The 18,674-nt window shown below is 42.9% G+C and overlaps 1 protein-coding gene across 2 annotated transcripts in view; it reads right to left on the bottom strand.

Moving 5' to 3' along the window:
* Window positions 1-18,674, bottom strand: part of gli1 (GLI family zinc finger 1) — a 41,882-nt gene continuing 23,208 nt past the window's right edge. The window contains exons 2-14 of one of the 2 annotated variants that reach the window (XM_026307769.1): window positions 15,373-15,498; window positions 9,487-9,596; window positions 7,611-7,843; window positions 6,742-6,843; window positions 6,436-6,634; window positions 5,668-5,836; window positions 5,412-5,519; window positions 4,898-5,038; window positions 4,585-4,734; window positions 4,152-4,316; window positions 3,766-4,008; window positions 3,251-3,575; window positions 1-3,034 (exon numbers count right to left, since the gene is read on the bottom strand). In XM_026307769.1, the coding sequence (XP_026163554.1) occupies window positions 459-3,034; window positions 3,251-3,575; window positions 3,766-4,008; window positions 4,152-4,316; window positions 4,585-4,734; window positions 4,898-5,038; window positions 5,412-5,519; window positions 5,668-5,836; window positions 6,436-6,634; window positions 6,742-6,843; window positions 7,611-7,843; window positions 9,487-9,557 (4,482 nt within the window). In that variant the 5' untranslated portion in view covers window positions 9,558-9,596; window positions 15,373-15,498 and the 3' untranslated portion in view covers window positions 1-458. The remainder of the gene's footprint in view (window positions 3,035-3,250; window positions 3,576-3,765; window positions 4,009-4,151; window positions 4,317-4,584; window positions 4,735-4,897; window positions 5,039-5,411; window positions 5,520-5,667; window positions 5,837-6,435; window positions 6,635-6,741; window positions 6,844-7,610; window positions 7,844-9,486; window positions 9,597-15,372; window positions 15,499-18,674) is intronic. The other variant, XM_026307768.1, reaches the window with a different exon arrangement.

Below are 18,674 nucleotides of genomic sequence, written 5' to 3'. Positions count from 1 at the left end.
CAAAAAATACCATGTACCAGGGCAGCAAGGAGATTATTCAGGCACCTTTGGTTTTAAGGTTTTGGGTAGGGATTCTTATCATTTTGAACTTGTGATGGGGACCACATAACTACCTTAGTCTCAATTTACAACCAAAATGCAACTACATATTTTTAATCCTGGTTATCCAACAACAACAGATCCCTTGCCTGAGTCAAGGGGTAATTTGTTGGGTTTACACCTGAAGGCTTATGGTACCCATGAAACAGCCCAGACAAATGTTCTGTTCAAAAGTTTGACAGTCTTACCCTAACTGATCTAGCAATGTACAAGAAAAAAAAACAAACAAACAAAAAAAAAAACCCATAAGCAACAGGACTTAAATGTTTTAAATCCCAGACTCTTTACATTAAGACTCAGTGAAGGCCTCTATTTGATTGTTAATTTGAATATATGTTGAGCTCCCCAAGAGTCTTCTTCTAAGACAGAGTGTTCAGGTATTTATTCTCTCCAGCCAGCGAGGTAAGCATGGACGTCATGTCACCCACAGCCATGTTGGACAGGCCAGAGCCTGCTGCTAGGCTGACAGAAGTCTGAGGGGTGGTGAGGCGTGATGATGCCTGGGATGAAGAGCCAGGTGGACCCTGGAGGGTGTTGTTAACTGGGCTGAATGAGGAAGATTCAGTATCATCGATGATGGAGGTGAAGTCTATGCGAGCATTGTCTAGGTCCAGGTTTTCTAAGGCATTGGAGATAGGGCCAGACTCAGGATACGGAGCCATGGGGGAAGACTTAGTTCCACCTGTTGGGTCCAGGTTGGATGCCATATTATGCTGGTGGTTAATACAAGACCCATTTTGGGGGTCAATGTGTTTCTCCACATCCATGTTGATCTGACCAGAATAATAAATGTTGTTGTTATTGGAAGGAGAGAACAGTTCACTTTGTGGATGCTGTGGATGCTGGACTGGAGGCAGTCGAACCGCTCGTCTGGGGCTGGAAGTAGAGTGGCCAGGGCTGAGGTGGGGTGGGCTGCCCAAGTAGGCTCCCCCTACCTGTGACAAGCTGTTCTGGCGACTGAGAGGTTTTCGTCCCTGAGGAGGCCTGGGGACCACCATCTCTGTGCCATAGCATGAGCCCTGGAGACCTGTCAGCTGCTGGTCTTTTGGTGTCAAAGAGCTGAGCCCTCGGCTGTGGGCTGGAGGGCTCATGACCAGGTTCTGGTTGGGGTAGGAAGGATAGGTCTGGTTGGAGTAAAGATTCTGGTTTTGGTGCTGTGGACTGTGCTGCATCAGTGCTGTCTGCCCACCTATATCCATACTATCAGAAAGAGGAGGAGGTTTTATTCCACTCTGCTGCTGCTGTTGCTGCTCTTGTTGCTGCTCCCACATGAGTGCTTGCTGGGACTGCACATAGTTCCTCACCATCATCTCCTTCACTTGCATCATGGGGGTTTCTGACCTCTGTCCATCTGCAAGAGCAGACCCAGTGCAGCCCAAACTCAGGCCCCCACCACTGGGAAAAGAGTTTTGGTTCTGGACTTGAAAATCACAAATGGGATTGTTAGAGTTCCTCATTATAGCCTGTCCTGTATGTGGTTGTGGGTAACCTTGAGACTGCTGGAGGAGCATCTGTTGTTGGAGCTTAGTACTTTGACAGGAATCTCCACCTCCCATCCCAGGATGGAATTGCTGCTCAGGCTTAATGGTGAGTTTATGTGCTCCATCAGGACTGTTATAGAGGCCTGTCTGATTGTTGAAGTGGGCCTGAGTCCGCTGAGACTGCAGGCTGGGATCTGAATACCGCATTCCTTGCTGGTTCTGGAGAGTATGGCTAGTTTGGACTTGGCTATGGGTGTCACCCCATGGACCTCCTGTGTCACCACCCTGGCCTATGCCAGGATAATGGGGGCCTGAAGGACTGAGTTGGCAGGTGCTCATACTGTACTCAGCCTGCTGAAGAAGTGTATTAGACATGCCCTCTGGGTGAACAGACCTTGTTTGGCCCATTGGATTTCCACCAGCACTGGAAGTGACTTCCCCTCCCTGGTTCTCGTAGTGCCCCTGCAAATACCTCTGGTCTGGACAGCCCAGAGAATCATGGCTTGGGGAGAGCTGATTTGAAAGAGGACCTCCACCACCAACTCCTCCAAGAGTTGGATGCTGTGGCTGATATCCCAGGAAGCTTCTCTCTCCAGGGGGCATCATCATGGAACGATCCCTGGAATCACCAGGGGCAAGCTGGGGCTCCATGCTCATAGCCTCCATCATTACATTCTCTGTAATGCTAGGAGGCCGAGGGGAGTATATGTGTCGGGCAAGGCTGCTGTCAGAGCCACGGTGTTGCAGTGCATTCCTTCTTCCCATCATGGCTACATTATTAAGGCTATTAAAACGTTTTGGGAGAGCTTGTGTATCTGCTGCTGATCGAACTGGGTCACTAGCTCTCCTGCTGTTATTGCCTGGAGCCTGATGAGGGTAGATAACACCAGTGCCATACTCTGTGTTGGCACTGTGTCTACGAGGACCACCTTGTTGAAGGAAAGGAGGCAGTGGCTGCCCCTGGTACTCACTCAAAATACCTCCTCTTCTGCCTGGAGTTCTAGGCTGCTCCATATTGGGTAAAGGAGTCGGTGGTGGACCACCAGTTGCTGCAGCGTATTTGGCCTTTAGGCTGTATTGCTGGGCAGGTGTTAAGTTAGGCAGACCTGGCAATCCTCCACCTCCAGGACATGGTGCTCCTCTGCGATTGGTCTCCGGAGAGAGCGGGTCTGCCACACTCTGCTCTGGGGCAAGGAGATGACATCCACCCCCTCCCGTTCCTCCCATTTGTGAGACCTCACTGGACCGCCGGCTGGACAGGTAAGGAGACACCATCGAGGAGCGGCGGCTGACGGTATATGCAGAGCTTAGGCTGCTTGTGCCACTTCCTCTCCGGTCATTTGTATTGCAGCCAATGGAGGTTCCCCCTCCTAACTCATGGTTAGACAGTTCCATAACACGTCGATTTGAGAGGAGCGGAGAAGGTGCACACATTCCTATATTCTCTCCTGAACCTGAAAATAGAAATTTAAAAAGAAAATCTAAGAGCTAATGCAACAAACTTAACCATGAATGTTTATTTTGATTGGTACATCTTATTTTGGAGGTATAGGTCTGTTATATTATAAGAAGTCCATTTGAGAAATTCTATTCTGTGCAACAATTCACACTTCAGTATAAATCAATATAAGCAAATAAAATGCCCACAATGATTTAGTCACAGAACGTACCAGGAAGTGCAGGTAGCTTGTTGTTGGCGCAGCGGCTGGGAGGCGTTGGCCTACGTATTTGCTTCAGCTTGTCAATCTTGAGGTTCTCCAACCTCTTTAAAGCCTGTGCTGACATTCCCATTGTTCCTCCTATACTTCCTGGTTCCCCTCCTCCTCCTCCTCCTCCTCCTCCGCCTACTACACCATCCTCCAGCGCTGTGAGATCTTCCAAGCTGCCTGCTGCATTTAAGTTCATCTCCACTCCACTGTCATTGTTGTTGGCACTACCCAGTGGAGAACGCTCACTACTGCAGGATGATTGACCACCAGGACTCGGCTGGGATTTCTGAAAGAAATAATGTATTTTGATGTCTACTTTAAATTACCGAAAACCCTTTTCAAATGGCTGAAATGTTAAGAATATGCAATTTGTACCAAATGAACTGAAAAAACTGAATGTAACTTATTTTTAATTTATTTTCTTATTTTTAAAAGCCCTTGCAGTCTGTCAAGAGGCTATAAGATCTGCCACTCACCAGAGGATTCTCAGGAGCCAAGAGTTTGCAGTCCTCCCTGCGAGTCTCCTCTTTCTCCAGCAGCAGTTCAGAGTTCTGGCCTGCAGGGGTCATAGTTGAGCCAGGGGGTCGAGGGCCTGTGTCTCCACGATGCTTCTTGGTGATGTGGGCTTCAGGGCCGTGTACAGTCTTCACGTGTTTACGCAAAGAGCTTGGGTCTGTGTACCGTTTAGTGCAGCCGGGGATCTTACATACATAAGGTTTCTGCAAAAGTGCAAGACGTCACTCATGGTTCACATGCAAACCAAGATCTGATAAAGGTGTTTAGGTAAATAACTTTTCCTAATTATTTTTTAAACCTGAGATTCTGGATATGATATTATGACTTTAGTGGTACACTGCATTACCTCATTGGAGTGAGTTCGGTTCTGATGCTTGGCCCGGTCTGAAGCATTGGAGAAAGCCTTGTTGCAGCCTTCATGTTCACACACATATGGTTTCTCCCCAGTGTGGGAGCGCAGGTGGGTTTTCAGATTTTCCAGGCGAGAGTAGGCCTTGTTACAGCCTTCAAACTAAAGCAGAAATAGAAATTCTGGTTTTGTAAGCCAATTTGCAATAAAGACAACACATTCAGAAAGTCCTAACTAATATCTTTATTTACTTTGAATTTAGAATCTTTTGGAGTTTACCTTGAAAAAGCAAAATCAATGAAAGTTTCATTTGAAAATCTAGTTTTTGTTTTCCTTCTAATTACAGAAGATGTTTTTGAGGGCTTCTAAAGTAGCAGCTCACGTGGAGGGCATGACAGAGACATGACAGAGGGCCTGAGGGTTCACTCACAGTGCACTTATGTGGCTTCTCTCCTGTGTGTCTGCGCATATGAACCACCAGCATGTACTGGGCTTTGAAGGGCCTCTGTTCTCGGGAGCATTCTTGCCAGTGACACACAAACTCCTTCTTCTCTCCATGGATGTGCTCATTGTTGATGTGCTGCAGAGTAAACAGATAAACAGGGAAATTTTAATAAAGTGATATACTGTAGATGATACTACTAAGATGATTTAATGTAATCTTGGATTTGCTCAGGACTGCCCTGTTATTCCTTTTTTTTCCCTTTTCCAATTCACAGTGTCTTTAGATCAGTATTTCTTACATGAACTAGCTGGTCTTGTGTGTCAAATTCCTTGTTGCAGCTTTCCCAGCGACAGTTAGTTTCATAGATGGCTTCAGGTTCAGGTTTCCCATCCTCTTTGTCCAAGTCATCTCTGCCATCCAGCAGACCCAGCAGTGGGTCCTGATGAAACATATGTGCACAAACCAAACAAACTGAAGTTAAAAGGTAATGCTGTAGAATTGTCTACGCACTGTTACTATGTGCATTTATTTTAAAGCCATTCATAGGTATGGTGTCACATATGTCCTATATTATATATCAGCCAGTCATCGCACCCACTTCAGATATGGTGGAGATTCTTTCTCAAATATTTTTTTAAAAATTACAATGGAAATCAAGGGTGTACCCCTGCCTTTCACACGAGAGAGAGCTGGGATAGGCTCCAGCAGATCCCCGTGACCCTGGCTTTCAGGAAAAAGCAGGTATAGAAAATGGATGGATGGATAGATGGAAATCAAATTTGGACATTTTGAGAATAAGACAATTACTGTACCTGAGTGCCAGTGGAAGAAGGACTAGCCACATCTCCCTCTGATCTTTCCTCCAGGCTCTTCACATTTATGCCATCCATCACACCTCCCAACCCTGGCTCAGTTTTCAGCTACAAAAAAACAAAACATACATACATCAGCCAACCTTAGCTTGATTTATCCAACACCTATCCATCCTCTCCCATTGGTCAGTATCACAAGGTGCACCGATAGAATCGCCCTAAGTGCTTTGTAAAGTGAATGAGGGAGCTGCCTTACATGTCCATGCTTGGGGGGAGCGTGGAGCCGAGGATTGTGTGGAGGCAAGCGGGAAGCTTGGCAGGGACCTGGAGTGTGTCCACCCAGAGGTGTTCCCCCGCCTCCACCGTAAATGGAACCTTGTTGCCTGGATTGGAAGTTTATGTTGCTGGAATAACCCATGGATGGACTATGGAGTAATAAAAAACATGACGATATAACAACTTCAGGACAACATAGACTGATAAACCAGCAAAGCAGTCAAAGGAATTAAAATACATATAATAAGTGGTCAGTATTAAAATATGAATATTTGTTCACTCTTTTTAATACTGAAGCATGAAACTTTTTCTCATTATTTGACTCTGTTATTTAACTTTTTTTGCCTCAGTGCATGTGTCTACATGTGTGTAAATACCTCCATCACCCCATTTTGCTGAGCAACTGGCCTGCTTGCTGCAACTTCAAGATTGTAACAATAAGCATGGTTGAATATGTGTGTTTTTTTATTTTATTGCAGTTCAAGTGAGACTAGAACAGTGAAGATCGGTTTAGAGGTGTCATTGCTCATCACACATTGGGCATCAAATATTACTGTTGAATCTGGCCAAATGAGGCCAAAGGCAGTGACAACAAAGGCTTTGGGACAAAACACTACATATTGTCAGGATATTAAAAATCATGAAATGGTCAACAGAGTACTTTGAATATAAATTTTTACATATGGATATTTCTAATAACTTTTAAATGCATTTTGAGCTTAGTATGTAGAACAAAGAAATATCTGACCTCATGGCGCTCACAGAGAGATGGCCATAGGAGCTGGCCCCATTGGGGTTGCAGCGAGAGTTGACAAAAGCCACCAAGGAGTTGGGTGATGTTCGGATGACTGTCTGCAGGTCTACGCTGGCATCTGACAGAGGAGAGATGGACAACGCTCTCTTTTTGCTCAGCTTCAGCATGGATCGGGGTGTGGAGAACCTCGAGCCTAAAAGAGGCAGAGAATGACATGAAACAATGACACAAAAGATTTATATAAATTTAATATCAAGCATGAAACACCACTTCTGTACTAATATGAGACCGTTCCCTTACCATCACCTGACCCAATCTGATCAGAACCAGGCTGAACCTGGCAGAAGTTATGATGGGAGGACATCATGTTGTTCTGGTTACAGTAGGGGGTGCCGTTGCCACCTAAAAGGAATTGAGGACAGACAGATACATTAACATCTCTCAAGCTCAAAAGCAGACAAATAGTTCCTTAGCTACTGAGATAGTGTACACAACACTATGGTGGTTGCAGGTCAACACATAACAAAAATGTCATCGGATGTTTTAGGTAGAGCTGCAAAACACATTTGGAAAATGTGGCTCGTCAGTAATGACAAGTGAGGGAGAGAGAAAATTCACTGTCCTGGGACATTTTGTAAAAAGGCTTTTGGAGGATAAAAGACAAAATTATGGAAACCAGTCAGTGACAAGAGGTAGAAATGCCACACAAATGGATGGAAAGACCTTGCATCAGCGCCCATACTAGTTATATTAACACTAACTCCTGAACTATGTGGGTTAAAGACTAGACATCTGGAATTACTAGCAACTGTCTATTCTTTGATACCTCTTAGTAATGCGATGTATTATTATGTAAAAGCCACACAGTAACAGTAAGCAGATGACATTTGATCAGTATTTATATTTTATCCCTAGTGGGTCTGTTTTTTTTTTTTTTTTCTTCTTAGGTTACCAAGGTCAAAACAGCAATTAGAATTAGATTAAACTGCCGTTTTTCTGCAATTCCACATTATGTCTCAGCAGTACAATTAGCCTTCTATTGTTTGCTCATTTTTCCTGATGTAGAAAACTGGGTGGTTTCTGTTTCTGACTCAGTCTCTCAGGTATCTTTAAGTTTAAATCAATTCCAGCTGTGAGATTAAGGAGATGTAAAAGATACTCTGACTCACCCTCTGTGGGCAGCATTCCCCTGTGGCCCATCATACTGTGAGGTGGAGGGGCCTGAGGGGGTCTCATATATTGATCCATGCAGTGGCCAATCCCCTGTCCTGGTCCTGATCCATGAGTCAAACTAGGAGTCATGGGATTATACATGGTGCGACAGTCCTGGGGAGGGCCGTTGAGGAGCGGGGCGCGCAGAGAAGACACATCGTTGTAGAGGGACTGGTCTGATGGGACTAGACTGTGAATATCAAAGAAACACATTTACAATGAAAACTAATCTTGAAATAATGTTAACAAAGCCCACTGGGGGAAAAAAAAAATCTTGATAGGAGCTGTAAAAATAGATTATTTGGTGTTCTGTAAATGTCAGAGTATCAGAGAAGCGATAAATTTCCATCCTGCAACTATTGTTTCAACCTCTAGGTGTCTTGCAACACCATTTACTCTTTTAAATTCTTATTCCTCTATGTACTTCATAAATAGCTTTTTGAACCCAAAAATGCTACACTGTTTCTAATGCAGTAAAAGAAAAAAATTAAAAAGTGAAGGACATACTCTGTGTCGGTAGGTGACAGATTAAATCAATATTTATATAATAATATAATAAATTATATTAAAAAATAATTTATGCTTTTCTAAAGTGGTACACAGACTCAAAGGAGGCTGATCCTATCGCCACACTATACTGTTGTGATAGCACCTTCTCACCACTAGATGGTGTATAGCCTTTATCTTGGTTTTATGCTGTGGAAACTTACTCGTCTGGGTTTTCCCCTTCCCAACTAAAGAAGTGAGGCTTTATTGGAACGTTCCAGCCTTCTCATGAATTTCAAAATATTCCCTGACCTTTCTTTCCTCAGTCTCACTGGTTACTTCAAAATGTGTCTCCTGTTTTTTGCCTCTTTTTCTCTGCCCCTCTCGTTCCTTTCCTAAAGGGGCAGACTTCATCTATCCACCTTCTCCTAAGTCGTCCTTTGAGTTCTTTAATTCTTTCATCGCAATGTGTATTCCACACAGGAGCTTAATCTGTCCTCTCTAATCCACTGTGCTGGTCCCCACCCCCCTGAATTTATCTCCCTCCTATTTCACTCTTTTCTCCCTTTCTCTTCTACCATTTATCCCTTCTGTTCTACTCCTCTGTAACCCCCCCCCCCCCCCAAAACCCCCTCTGTCCTCTGTCTCTTTCTATCTCCTCTTCCTTTCTCCCTCCTCCTCCTGTTCTTCTGTCTTTCTCTGTCCTGCTCAGCCACCTTTTTCTCCAACTCTCTCTGTTTCTCCCTCACTCTGGGTAACCTGAGCGGGGCGCGAGGCAGTCATGCAGAGCGCAGCGGGGCCTGGTCAGCCTGTAATTAGCAGCTGTCAGAGAGAGGCCGCAACCTGGGTGGCATGAGGAAGGGAGAGAGGGGGAAGGAGGACAGGACAGAGGGAGGAGTGAGGGGCTGAGCTAGAGCTTTGTCCACAAAAACTGCAACCGGACATGAGCTTCTGCGTCCTCAGACTGTATCGATATTTATTCGGGAGAGTTTTTGATCCTGTAAAAATGACAATGTGTGGAATTTAGGGGGATTCACAAAGAGTTGTCACTATGAGCCTGCCAGGTTTGATACCTTCATGCCTGTGCATGTATATGGCTGGATGTGCAGGAGATCCACAGAAGTGACCGGAGGATAAACCTTTGTTCATCAAGAAATCGCTCTAACATATGACTAGAGCCAGCAACAGTCTTATTGATGTTACCTATCGCAGATTTATCAGTTGGCCAAAAATGTTCCTTGACATAACTTACAAGTAAAATCTCCATTACACAGTTATACAGAAATAAAACAGAATTTCTCTATGTTATATGTATACATGGACATGGCACGTCAACTGCTGTCTTACCCTCTGGAGGGCTGGCTTGGTGACGTCTCATAGTGATACAGCCCCTGGTGTGGCTGCATGTCCACTGGCATTGGAGCTCCGAGACCTTCTGCTCCCCTTACACCCTAGAACTGACACACACACACAGACAAGGACACGGTTAGAATGATGTGAGGAAATCCAAACAAACCCAACAAAACCAAACTAAGTTAAACTGCACTGGAAAGAAAAGCCAAACAGACCAAAACAATTGTGGTTGGGTAAAAAAAAAAAAAAAGTATATGTAGGAGGTTAATAACAGAGCAAGCCAAATAGCAGAACAGCTCAAGGGCAAAATAAGTTCTCTTCGAACAGATCTTGTACTAATGTCCTTAATCCATTACGTAAGTAAAGGTGGAAATTTAAAATGAAAATATAATAGTAAGTTAAAGGTTAAAGGTTACTGGTCAAATTATTAAGCATCAATAGCTGAAGGCACTTAGTGAAGACTGTGTTAAAAGTATTTAAGGAGTTACATTTTGTAGATAGTGGTGTTATACCTGCTTCAGTATGATATATGATAACTCATACATCAGTTACATTTAAATCAAATCAAATGTAAGGAAATATTTAAGCTAAGGAAACAATATGGAAACAGGTAATGAAAACAAGTGAGCAGCACATGGAAAATAAAATTCTTAGCTCTAGAAAATAAACTTGATGTTTTGCTCGAATAAGGTTTTTTTCCCATTTTTTGCAGTTTTAATGGGAAAAAAAATGTAAAAAGGGTGAGTGTATACAGGCAGGGTGCCTAACAGTACTGACGTGCATACATGCCTACACATTAGACAAAACTATGATACAAACTGTGGACTTGGCTGTAATCAGTCTTCTCTAAACAGTGTTACACCTCAAACTTTGCTGAAACACACTTCCTGTCCTGGAATACACATACAGAGGCAATTCTAGGTTTCTGCCTTTAAGCTCAAATAACAACTAGGGGATAGTAGGACCAAAACGAGATTAAAACGGGAGTAGAACAGAGCAGTCTTTTGTATGAAACTCATATTGAGACGGTGTCTTTCAGCAAGAGTAGATGTGTAATAATAATTGTAATTCCAGCTGAGAGATTGTAGGAACAAGCACCTGCTCATTACATTCAACCACATGAGTGCAAGCACTAATATTTGGAACTCAGGGCTCATTTAAAGAGGTAATTAGGACCCAAATAAACACAGCACACTGTCATAGCTACCACAAATGGAGAAAAGTAAAAAAAAAAAGGGATAAGAGTATTGAGCTTTTGTCAAATCAGCCATATTTGATGTTGATAAAGTTGTTAAAATTTGATTCCTTAACATCTTTGTGTAGATGGGTCTAAATCGATACATTTACTTTCTTTTGTATGTGCTTTGTAGCAGTGTTTTTATCAGTGCAAACGTGATTAGGGGTTAGTTTTCAAGTTTTTTTTTTTTTTTTTTTTTAGCTCAGCCCTTAAGTCCTTGTCAATCCAGAGTCAAAATATCACATTGCTGCTATTCATGTGTTCAAACCCAATCTGGGAAACCTGCTGTCCACTGCAAATGAAAGCTCTGTCGTTAGAGACTAGAACAGGTTGCCAGGCCTGGTATGTAGTAGCACACGTGTTAAAAGGGCAGAAGGGGCCTATTTGAACCCACAAGTCACCAGAAGGATTTGGTACACAAAGTCAGCAAGTGGCCAAATGAGGTGGGCGGTCCGCGGCTAATTGCACATATTCAGCGCCTGTTTCAGATGCATGTATGATAATTAGCTGAAAGTGCTAAATAGAGATCTCCTCAGCTGTCCAGAACTAATAAATACCAAGAAGGGGGTTCCCAAACACCCTGACACACATACACGCTCACACATATAGTGATGCACCTGTCAGTCTTGCCAAGGGGAAGCAAAATCCAGTAGCCACAAAGTCTACAGAGAATGAATTTGTGTGTGTGTGTAAGTGTGTGCATGTGTCAGAAAAAAGTGGGTGTGACAGTGACTATATTAGAAGCAGTTTGTATTGTGTAAAACTAGTAGCCAGTTTATATCTGACAGGAGTTTTGGAGATAAGTATATTTGCAGTGCAGTGCAGTGTGTTTGTGTGTGTGTGTGTGTGTGTGTGTGTGTGTGTGTTGGAGAGATTATGTTTGATATCATAAGTTGTGGTGCATCACAGAGTAAGAGTAAATAATGCATGAGACCACCTATGTATAAGCAAGCTGGAATTTTTTGAAAAATATGTTTAAGCAAGTTTCTCCTGAGAGCAAGGCAGCAAGTGTGCATGACTGTTAGTATTATACACAGATGCTGAGGGTGTATATCATGTGTATGATACACAAGGGTACCATAGTTAAGTTAAGTTATTTACCCTTATTATTTGCGTTACCCACCCAAAGTGCACACACCGTGAACACACACACCCGGAGCAGTGGGCAGCCATTGCTGCTGGGGGTTCGGTGCCTTGCTCAAGGGTCTCACCTCAGTTGTGATATTGAAGGTGAGGTGAGAGGGCGAATGCTGGTGACTGCGAATAAGTCACCAGCATAAATGTTTAGTAAGTCTTAGAAACTGTGGCTACTACTAGGAAAACATAATGCTACCTGCCAAGATGCAATACACTGAAACAATAAATGACAACATATAACCAGTATGTTATTTATTGTCACTACAATAGCTGCTTGTGTCAAGTGAAGCATGATATTGTTTTTTTTTTTTTTTGTCTTATGTTGAAACACCTACAACTCATGGGTAAGATTAGAGAGTTTATGGTCATTGTTAATTGTTAAATAAGTGACTTGAGGCAGAAAACACAGAACAAACAAAATCTTTTAAACAGGTGAAATAATAAAAAAATAAATTATAAACTGGATATATGATTTTATGCGTGTATCATATGTGATGCATCAGGTTTTTATGGCAATTAATTTTTTTCAGTTAAGTTTTTTGGGACAAAATTAGACATTTTCATCGTCTTTATTTGTAGTTTTATCTAACTTTAAACATTCCAGTTGAAATAATGAATGCAACAATTATATTTACTCAAATATACACTTAGTGATCTAGGACCACATCATCATTAAATGGATATGTGTTCATCTACTTTTAATGCAACACTCACTTGCTTTCACTTGATTGTTTCTGTGACTGATGTCATGTATATTTTTCATATACTTACTGATAACTTTCAGGTAGAGACAAATGTTCAGGCTTGTTTCAATTCGGCATTATATTAAATTAGCAAAATCCATGTTTATACGTGCATCTATCTACTGTACTGTATATGTAAATGCACGTATACAGATTTATATTCTGTAAGTATGCACAGATGGATGCTTTCACATATGCATGATGCTGACACAGGTGCTGCGGCATCGTGCTATTTTAGGTGAGTATTTTGTGAGAAACTCTAAAGGAGTTGCTCACCGGTGTAATTTTGTGGTGCTGGGTTTGAGAGGGATAGGGCAGCAGCATATTAAAAACCCCAAGGTCATAAATCAAACAGCTAACTAAACAAGTCTGCTCCACTGCGGCACAGCAAGCTGGGGAGAAACCAAGGAGCTGAGGATGAGGACAGGATGTTCAGCCACTTTCTACACACAAAACACTCTAACTAACCCTGCAACATCCCTATGTCATACAAATAAGCCACACCTAACAGCCAGACATCGCTACATGCGAACTGACGATAATAGAGGCCTTAAGGTAGAGTGTTTATACAACCCGAAAAACATTCAGCACATGAAAATCCAAGAATGGCTTCTACACTTTTAATTTTTTTTTTTTTTTTAAGTTACATTCTGGGCGACTGTAATACTTTTTCAGAGTTGATGTCTTTTCTAAGTCCCTGAATGTAGTTGGATTAGCTCAATTACTGGGCATTTTCAAACAAGCCCAAAATGTCCTGACTGCGGTTTATCGTAATAGATTTCCAATTTGGATCAACTACTTACTCAATAAACCAACCAATAAATAAAATATGCTATTTTATTCAAACCCAACCGCAAGACCCAGCATTCAGCAACGGCTCACATTAACTAGAAGAGCAGATCTGATCCTGACTTTGTATGTAAGGAATCAAACATGTAGATAGGAGAGTAACGTTAAAAGAAAAAAAAAACTGATTTTTTTTTAATGCTTTTCATGGTTGATGTTAGCAAATTTTAGATATTTCTTTACAACAGACATTTGGCTGTGTGTATAAAAGTTAAATATCCTTGCATTAAACAACCAGTCCCCTCCTTCATTTCAAAACTAGCAGAAAGCTGAAGGAGCATGTTAAAATAGATTGAGCTTCACAAATGTTGTTCTTGCTTTGACTAGACCACATTAAGTCACCTTTTTTTCTAATTGCCTTTGGTAGCTATTTGTTCCACCAAAATCAGTTCTCAGGTGATAGTTCGTATTTGCGGCACATAAAGAGAAACTTTGTTCAGTCCCGCACAGTTTGGTCATTTGTGACATTCTCATAAAGCTTTGTTCCTCCTCTCTTTCAGGAAATCTCCAGAGAGGACAGACATTTCCACAGGTCACTGGTCATGTCAGACAAAAGGACTGAGCCTGCCCTGATCCACTCTGCTTCCACAGTCCTCTACCCTTGGGTGTAACATTAAACTGGGGCTCACACCCCCCCCCCCTTATCCTTCCCTGGACAATGTAAAAAAGCTGCATTTAATGACAGTGCTTCTTCACCTCATCTCTCCTTTTCTCTCAGATGAGAAAATGAGTATAACGTATTTGTGCTTATGTGTGTGTTCTCATTTAATCTATTATTTAGACACACACACACAAAACAACCTAAATAAAACTCAACACACTGCCTGGTGTGATGAGAAATCACCCGTCTGAAGGTATTTTCTTTCACCCCCACCCACTCCCTTGTTCCCTACTTCCCTCCTCTCATTCTGCCTTTTCCATTGCTCCCTATGTCTATCTCAAGCCATCTCCTGCTCTCCCTTCTCCCCCACTGCCTCCACCCTCTCTCTCAGCTCGGTGCTGCTCTTACGACCTCGCCCCTCCCCCTCCTGGCTGAGCAGCAGTCGAGGTGGGTGTTCTCTGGCTGTTATGACTTGAGAGACGATAATGGCAGCTATAATGTAGCCAGCCGTTCCTGATGTGGCTGGGCTTGTGGGGGATTCTGTTGTGTTAAGGCTGGAGATGGAGTGAAGGAGGAACGGAGGCGGGGCTTGAGCCCTCAGCCAACCGCAGTCCTGATTCTGCCTCATTTTCGTTTTTTATTTTTTCCCCCTTTTCTTTCTTTCTCTCATCACCCACTGACTTTTTCTAGCCCTGTTGTTTTCCTTCGGCGGTAAACTTTGTTTTCAAATTCTGCCTTTGTTTTTGTAACCCCCCACCCAACACAGACTGTCCTCCTTCCCTGATTTTCACAACCCACCCACCCTCCCCTGTGTTTTTTACCCATTTTACCCAGACTCCGAATTCCTCCCAGCTGCTGTAATGCGATGAGGGCCAATGGCATGAACACTGTAAGGCCACAGGCCTCACTCTAATGTACAATAAGACTTACTCACTGACCTTGACCTGATGCAAGGAAAATCAACATCTACATCATGACCATTTGATTTAATCATGTTGTATTTCATATATATTGATAATGTAATGACTGCTAAATGTGTGGCATACAAGCGATGTGTTCATAAATGTTCATAAAAATAAGTGAATCTCCTAGTTGAACCTCTCTCACATAGTAAAATTACTACTAACAATCTTGGGTTTAAGAGTGGAAGACTACAAGCGTGACATTTTCTAGCCATGTTGAGAAAAGACTCCCTGAAGCCCTGAACTAATGTTTACTAGACTAGCAGTGTGGTTTAATACAGTCAACACTGTAACCCTGGCTTCAACCCCACTTATTCACTGTACTGTAAACTGCGGCCTGAGGAAGGTTCTCACCTTGTCAAAATGGCAGAATGAGACGTTGATCCCTTGTTGCTACACAGCCGGAGTGACTGATGACAGACATCGGGGCACTAGAGGGCCTGAACACCTCAACATGACTATGAACAGACGAAGTGAGGGCTGAGCAGAAAAGAGTAGAGCAAACACGAAACAGGACTTATGAGGTTTCAGTGATTTTTAAAAATTTTTTTAAGTTAAGGCAAACTGAAAGCTGTGTTTTCATTTTTGCATGATGATAAAAGCAGCAGAGATTATGCACATAGTCTAACACTGAGAGAGAGAGAGAGAGAGAGAGAGAGAGAGAGAGAGGATGGAATAGTAGTGTTTTCCATACCATTCATTTGGCAGTGTGGCACGCCAACAAAAGAAAGGCACACAGCAGACGTGTGATGGAATTAACAGCATTTATATGTGCACTTGTTTCATTGTAGGCTCAGGTTGAACTTGATCATGAGGAAGGCTGGAGTGACCCTTGACTGCTAAATATGTGTTGTAAACTGAGATGATAATAGTCCTGATGAAGTCCTCTGTTCACTGAATCATGTGCCTGCTTTGTCCAGGTCATGTGTACACACCAGATGTCACTGTGTTTGCACTCTGCACACACAGGCGAGAGAGACCGGAGATTAAATGTACAGTAACATGCATGTACAGTTAGACAGTGCATTAGCAGTACAGTCATGATTACTGTTTTACCACCTTTCTAAGTGTTGATCACGTTTGTTTTAGGATCAGGAGTGGTTCGCCTCTTCTTGTTTTCATTTACCTGTACAAGCACAGATGTGTACTGCTTGCCAATATGCATTTCTTTTTTTTTCCCCCTCAAAAGCGGCAACTTTCTCTAAGGTAGTTAGATTAACATTAACATTTGCCACTTCACTGTTTTCAACCAACAACTCTATCAAGGCGACAGACGTGGTTTTACCAATCCATTCGAGTGTGTGTCCTTTCTCGTCGGTCTCCCCATAACTCTGTTCCTTCACTCCTCCACAATCCCACATTTTCTCTGTCCTCTCTCCAGGCCACCCACCCGCCATCCTGCACATACCTGTGGTTTCCTGTACCCCGCTCCTCTCTTCTCCTCCCTGCTCCCTCTTTACCGTCAGTCTTTTCCTCCCTACATGCACACACCTTCCTTTCTCCTCTGCCTGACATGTAACATCAAACTCTTGTCTTGTCCTCCCCTCTCCTATTTCTGCATGCCAGTATATCAGGTACGTAATACCCCAACCACAAATATTTCTTTGAACTCCTTTTAAGGAGGAGAGCCGGAGGAAACAGGGGGAGGAAAAAAGAGAGAGAGAAGGAAGGATGGATAAAGCAGATGAGGAGAAGTTGATTCACACAGCTGGCTCCCAGCTGTAGGCTTAAGACAGCACACAGAAATGCTCCATCTGTAAAGAACTAACAGCCCAACCCCCACTGAAAAAAAAAAAGCCCTAAAACCTTTGTCATAGTAAAGCTAAACGTGCTTCTTCACCTTCACCAGAGCTCATGAACGTCACCCAACTGCTTGATGACCTTTTCCTTCCATCCTTCCTGCAGCTCTACGTCATTTTCTCTCCTACGTTTTGTTCCCTCTACTCATCCACTGCTACTGTCAGAGTAAAAGCACATAACCAGGCCTCGTAAATCCTCTCTAGTCAATCACCTCCCTGACATAAGCAAAAGGAAAAAAAAAAAAATCCTGTGCAGAAACTCATTGCCGTTTGACGCTATACTCAAATTGGGACCCACACCAGGGAACAAAAACCAGATAATAATCTGTCTGGTTTATAGCAAGACCACAGTGATTATAAGAAAAATAATAATCCTAACAGTCTTGGGTGGGCAGGCGGTATTTATAGCTGCTGCCGCTACTTATATTTCCTAGCTGTATAACACAGCTGGAAGCGAGGGAGGAGAGTGAGGAGGTGGAAAAGAGACAGAGGGGCTTCAGGGGATGTGCATGTGGGGGCGGGCACCCACTGCGTGTGCGTAGCTCAGAGCAAGACAAGCAAAGAAAGGCAGAAAGTGAGACATAGGCATAGAATACACACTACATGAGCCTGCATCGGTGTGTATTTGCTTGTGTTTGTGTTTTGCGTGTGGGAGAAACAGTGACGCAGCATATAAGGCCTGAAGGCCACAGGCCCGAGTGCGTCTCAAGGAGGGCGAAGAAGGAGAAACTGGACACACACACACACACACACACACACACACACACACACACACGTAAAAACAACACATATAAAACTGAACTAACATGATTAATTAAGAGAAAACCATGTGGAACTTCTTAACCTCTACCTTTGTCATTATTTAGGTTGTGAAAGGTCTTCACTGTGCTGTTGATTACAGAGAAGAATATGGACAGATAGGAAGTAAGATATTAGTGTGTCTGTGTCAGAACAGCATACGTTCAAGCTAAATGGCTGATGGACAGATGACAGATCAACAGGATTTCAGAAGACTGATAAAACATGCTCCTGTTGCCACTGCTTGATAACAAATATGTTGAATAAGCCAATCATCTGATGCCAATTTTTGTTTTTATGACAGTTGTTAGTACTAGTATTGACACATTTCTGTTAGTGCTTAAGTGTCACTAACCAGCTCAGCTTAAAACTAAACAAAACTAAACATTTGTTTGTGAACAGCAGCAATCCAGCAGCCTGGACCAGCGAGCCTCAAGCAAAGACAAGGAGCAGGCTACAGAGGTCTGGTAAGCTCCCATCATTTTAACCCCACAACCCCAAACATTTATCTTCAGACCCAACCGACTTCACTAAGATCTCTCTGAAACCGCAAAAGGTTTTTATACAGCCTCTTTTTGACATGTGTAGCCCTACTCCCCAAAATCTGTAAACAGACTTTGATGTGTAAAATCTACGGAGTTCCCCTTTACCATTAGCACAGTCATCATTGTCAGGGTCCTTCATTCGAAACCATGAGAAATGAAACAGACAAACCTCTGAAAGTTCTAAAATGTATAAACAAATCCTGTTATTCAAACCAGTGTTGCCCCGTCTCTGTTTTTTTATCTTCCTTTTATTTCTCTCATCGGCATGTAAACCGTGCTTTAAATTTGTCACGGCAGCTGAAGACACATGCAGAGACTTGTCCTCATCGGTTCACAGTCGTACAGCTAGATGTGTACACCTGCGCGTGTATGTTTGCATGTGCACCCGTGATATGGGTCATTGTACTAAACGGTGTTATATCATCACTTTGACACTTCTGATTTCCTTGAACCTGCCCCCCCCGCCACCTAGTTTTCCTTGGTATGTTCCCACTGTCCCTTCACTCCCCTTAAA

Source organism: Mastacembelus armatus, chromosome 5 (genome assembly GCF_900324485.2).
Source record: "Mastacembelus armatus chromosome 5, fMasArm1.2, whole genome shotgun sequence".
NCBI lineage: Eukaryota > Metazoa > Chordata > Actinopteri > Synbranchiformes > Mastacembelidae > Mastacembelus > Mastacembelus armatus.
The sequence above is the reverse complement of the archived record's forward strand: the minus strand, read 5'-3'. Positions and strand labels throughout refer to the sequence as shown.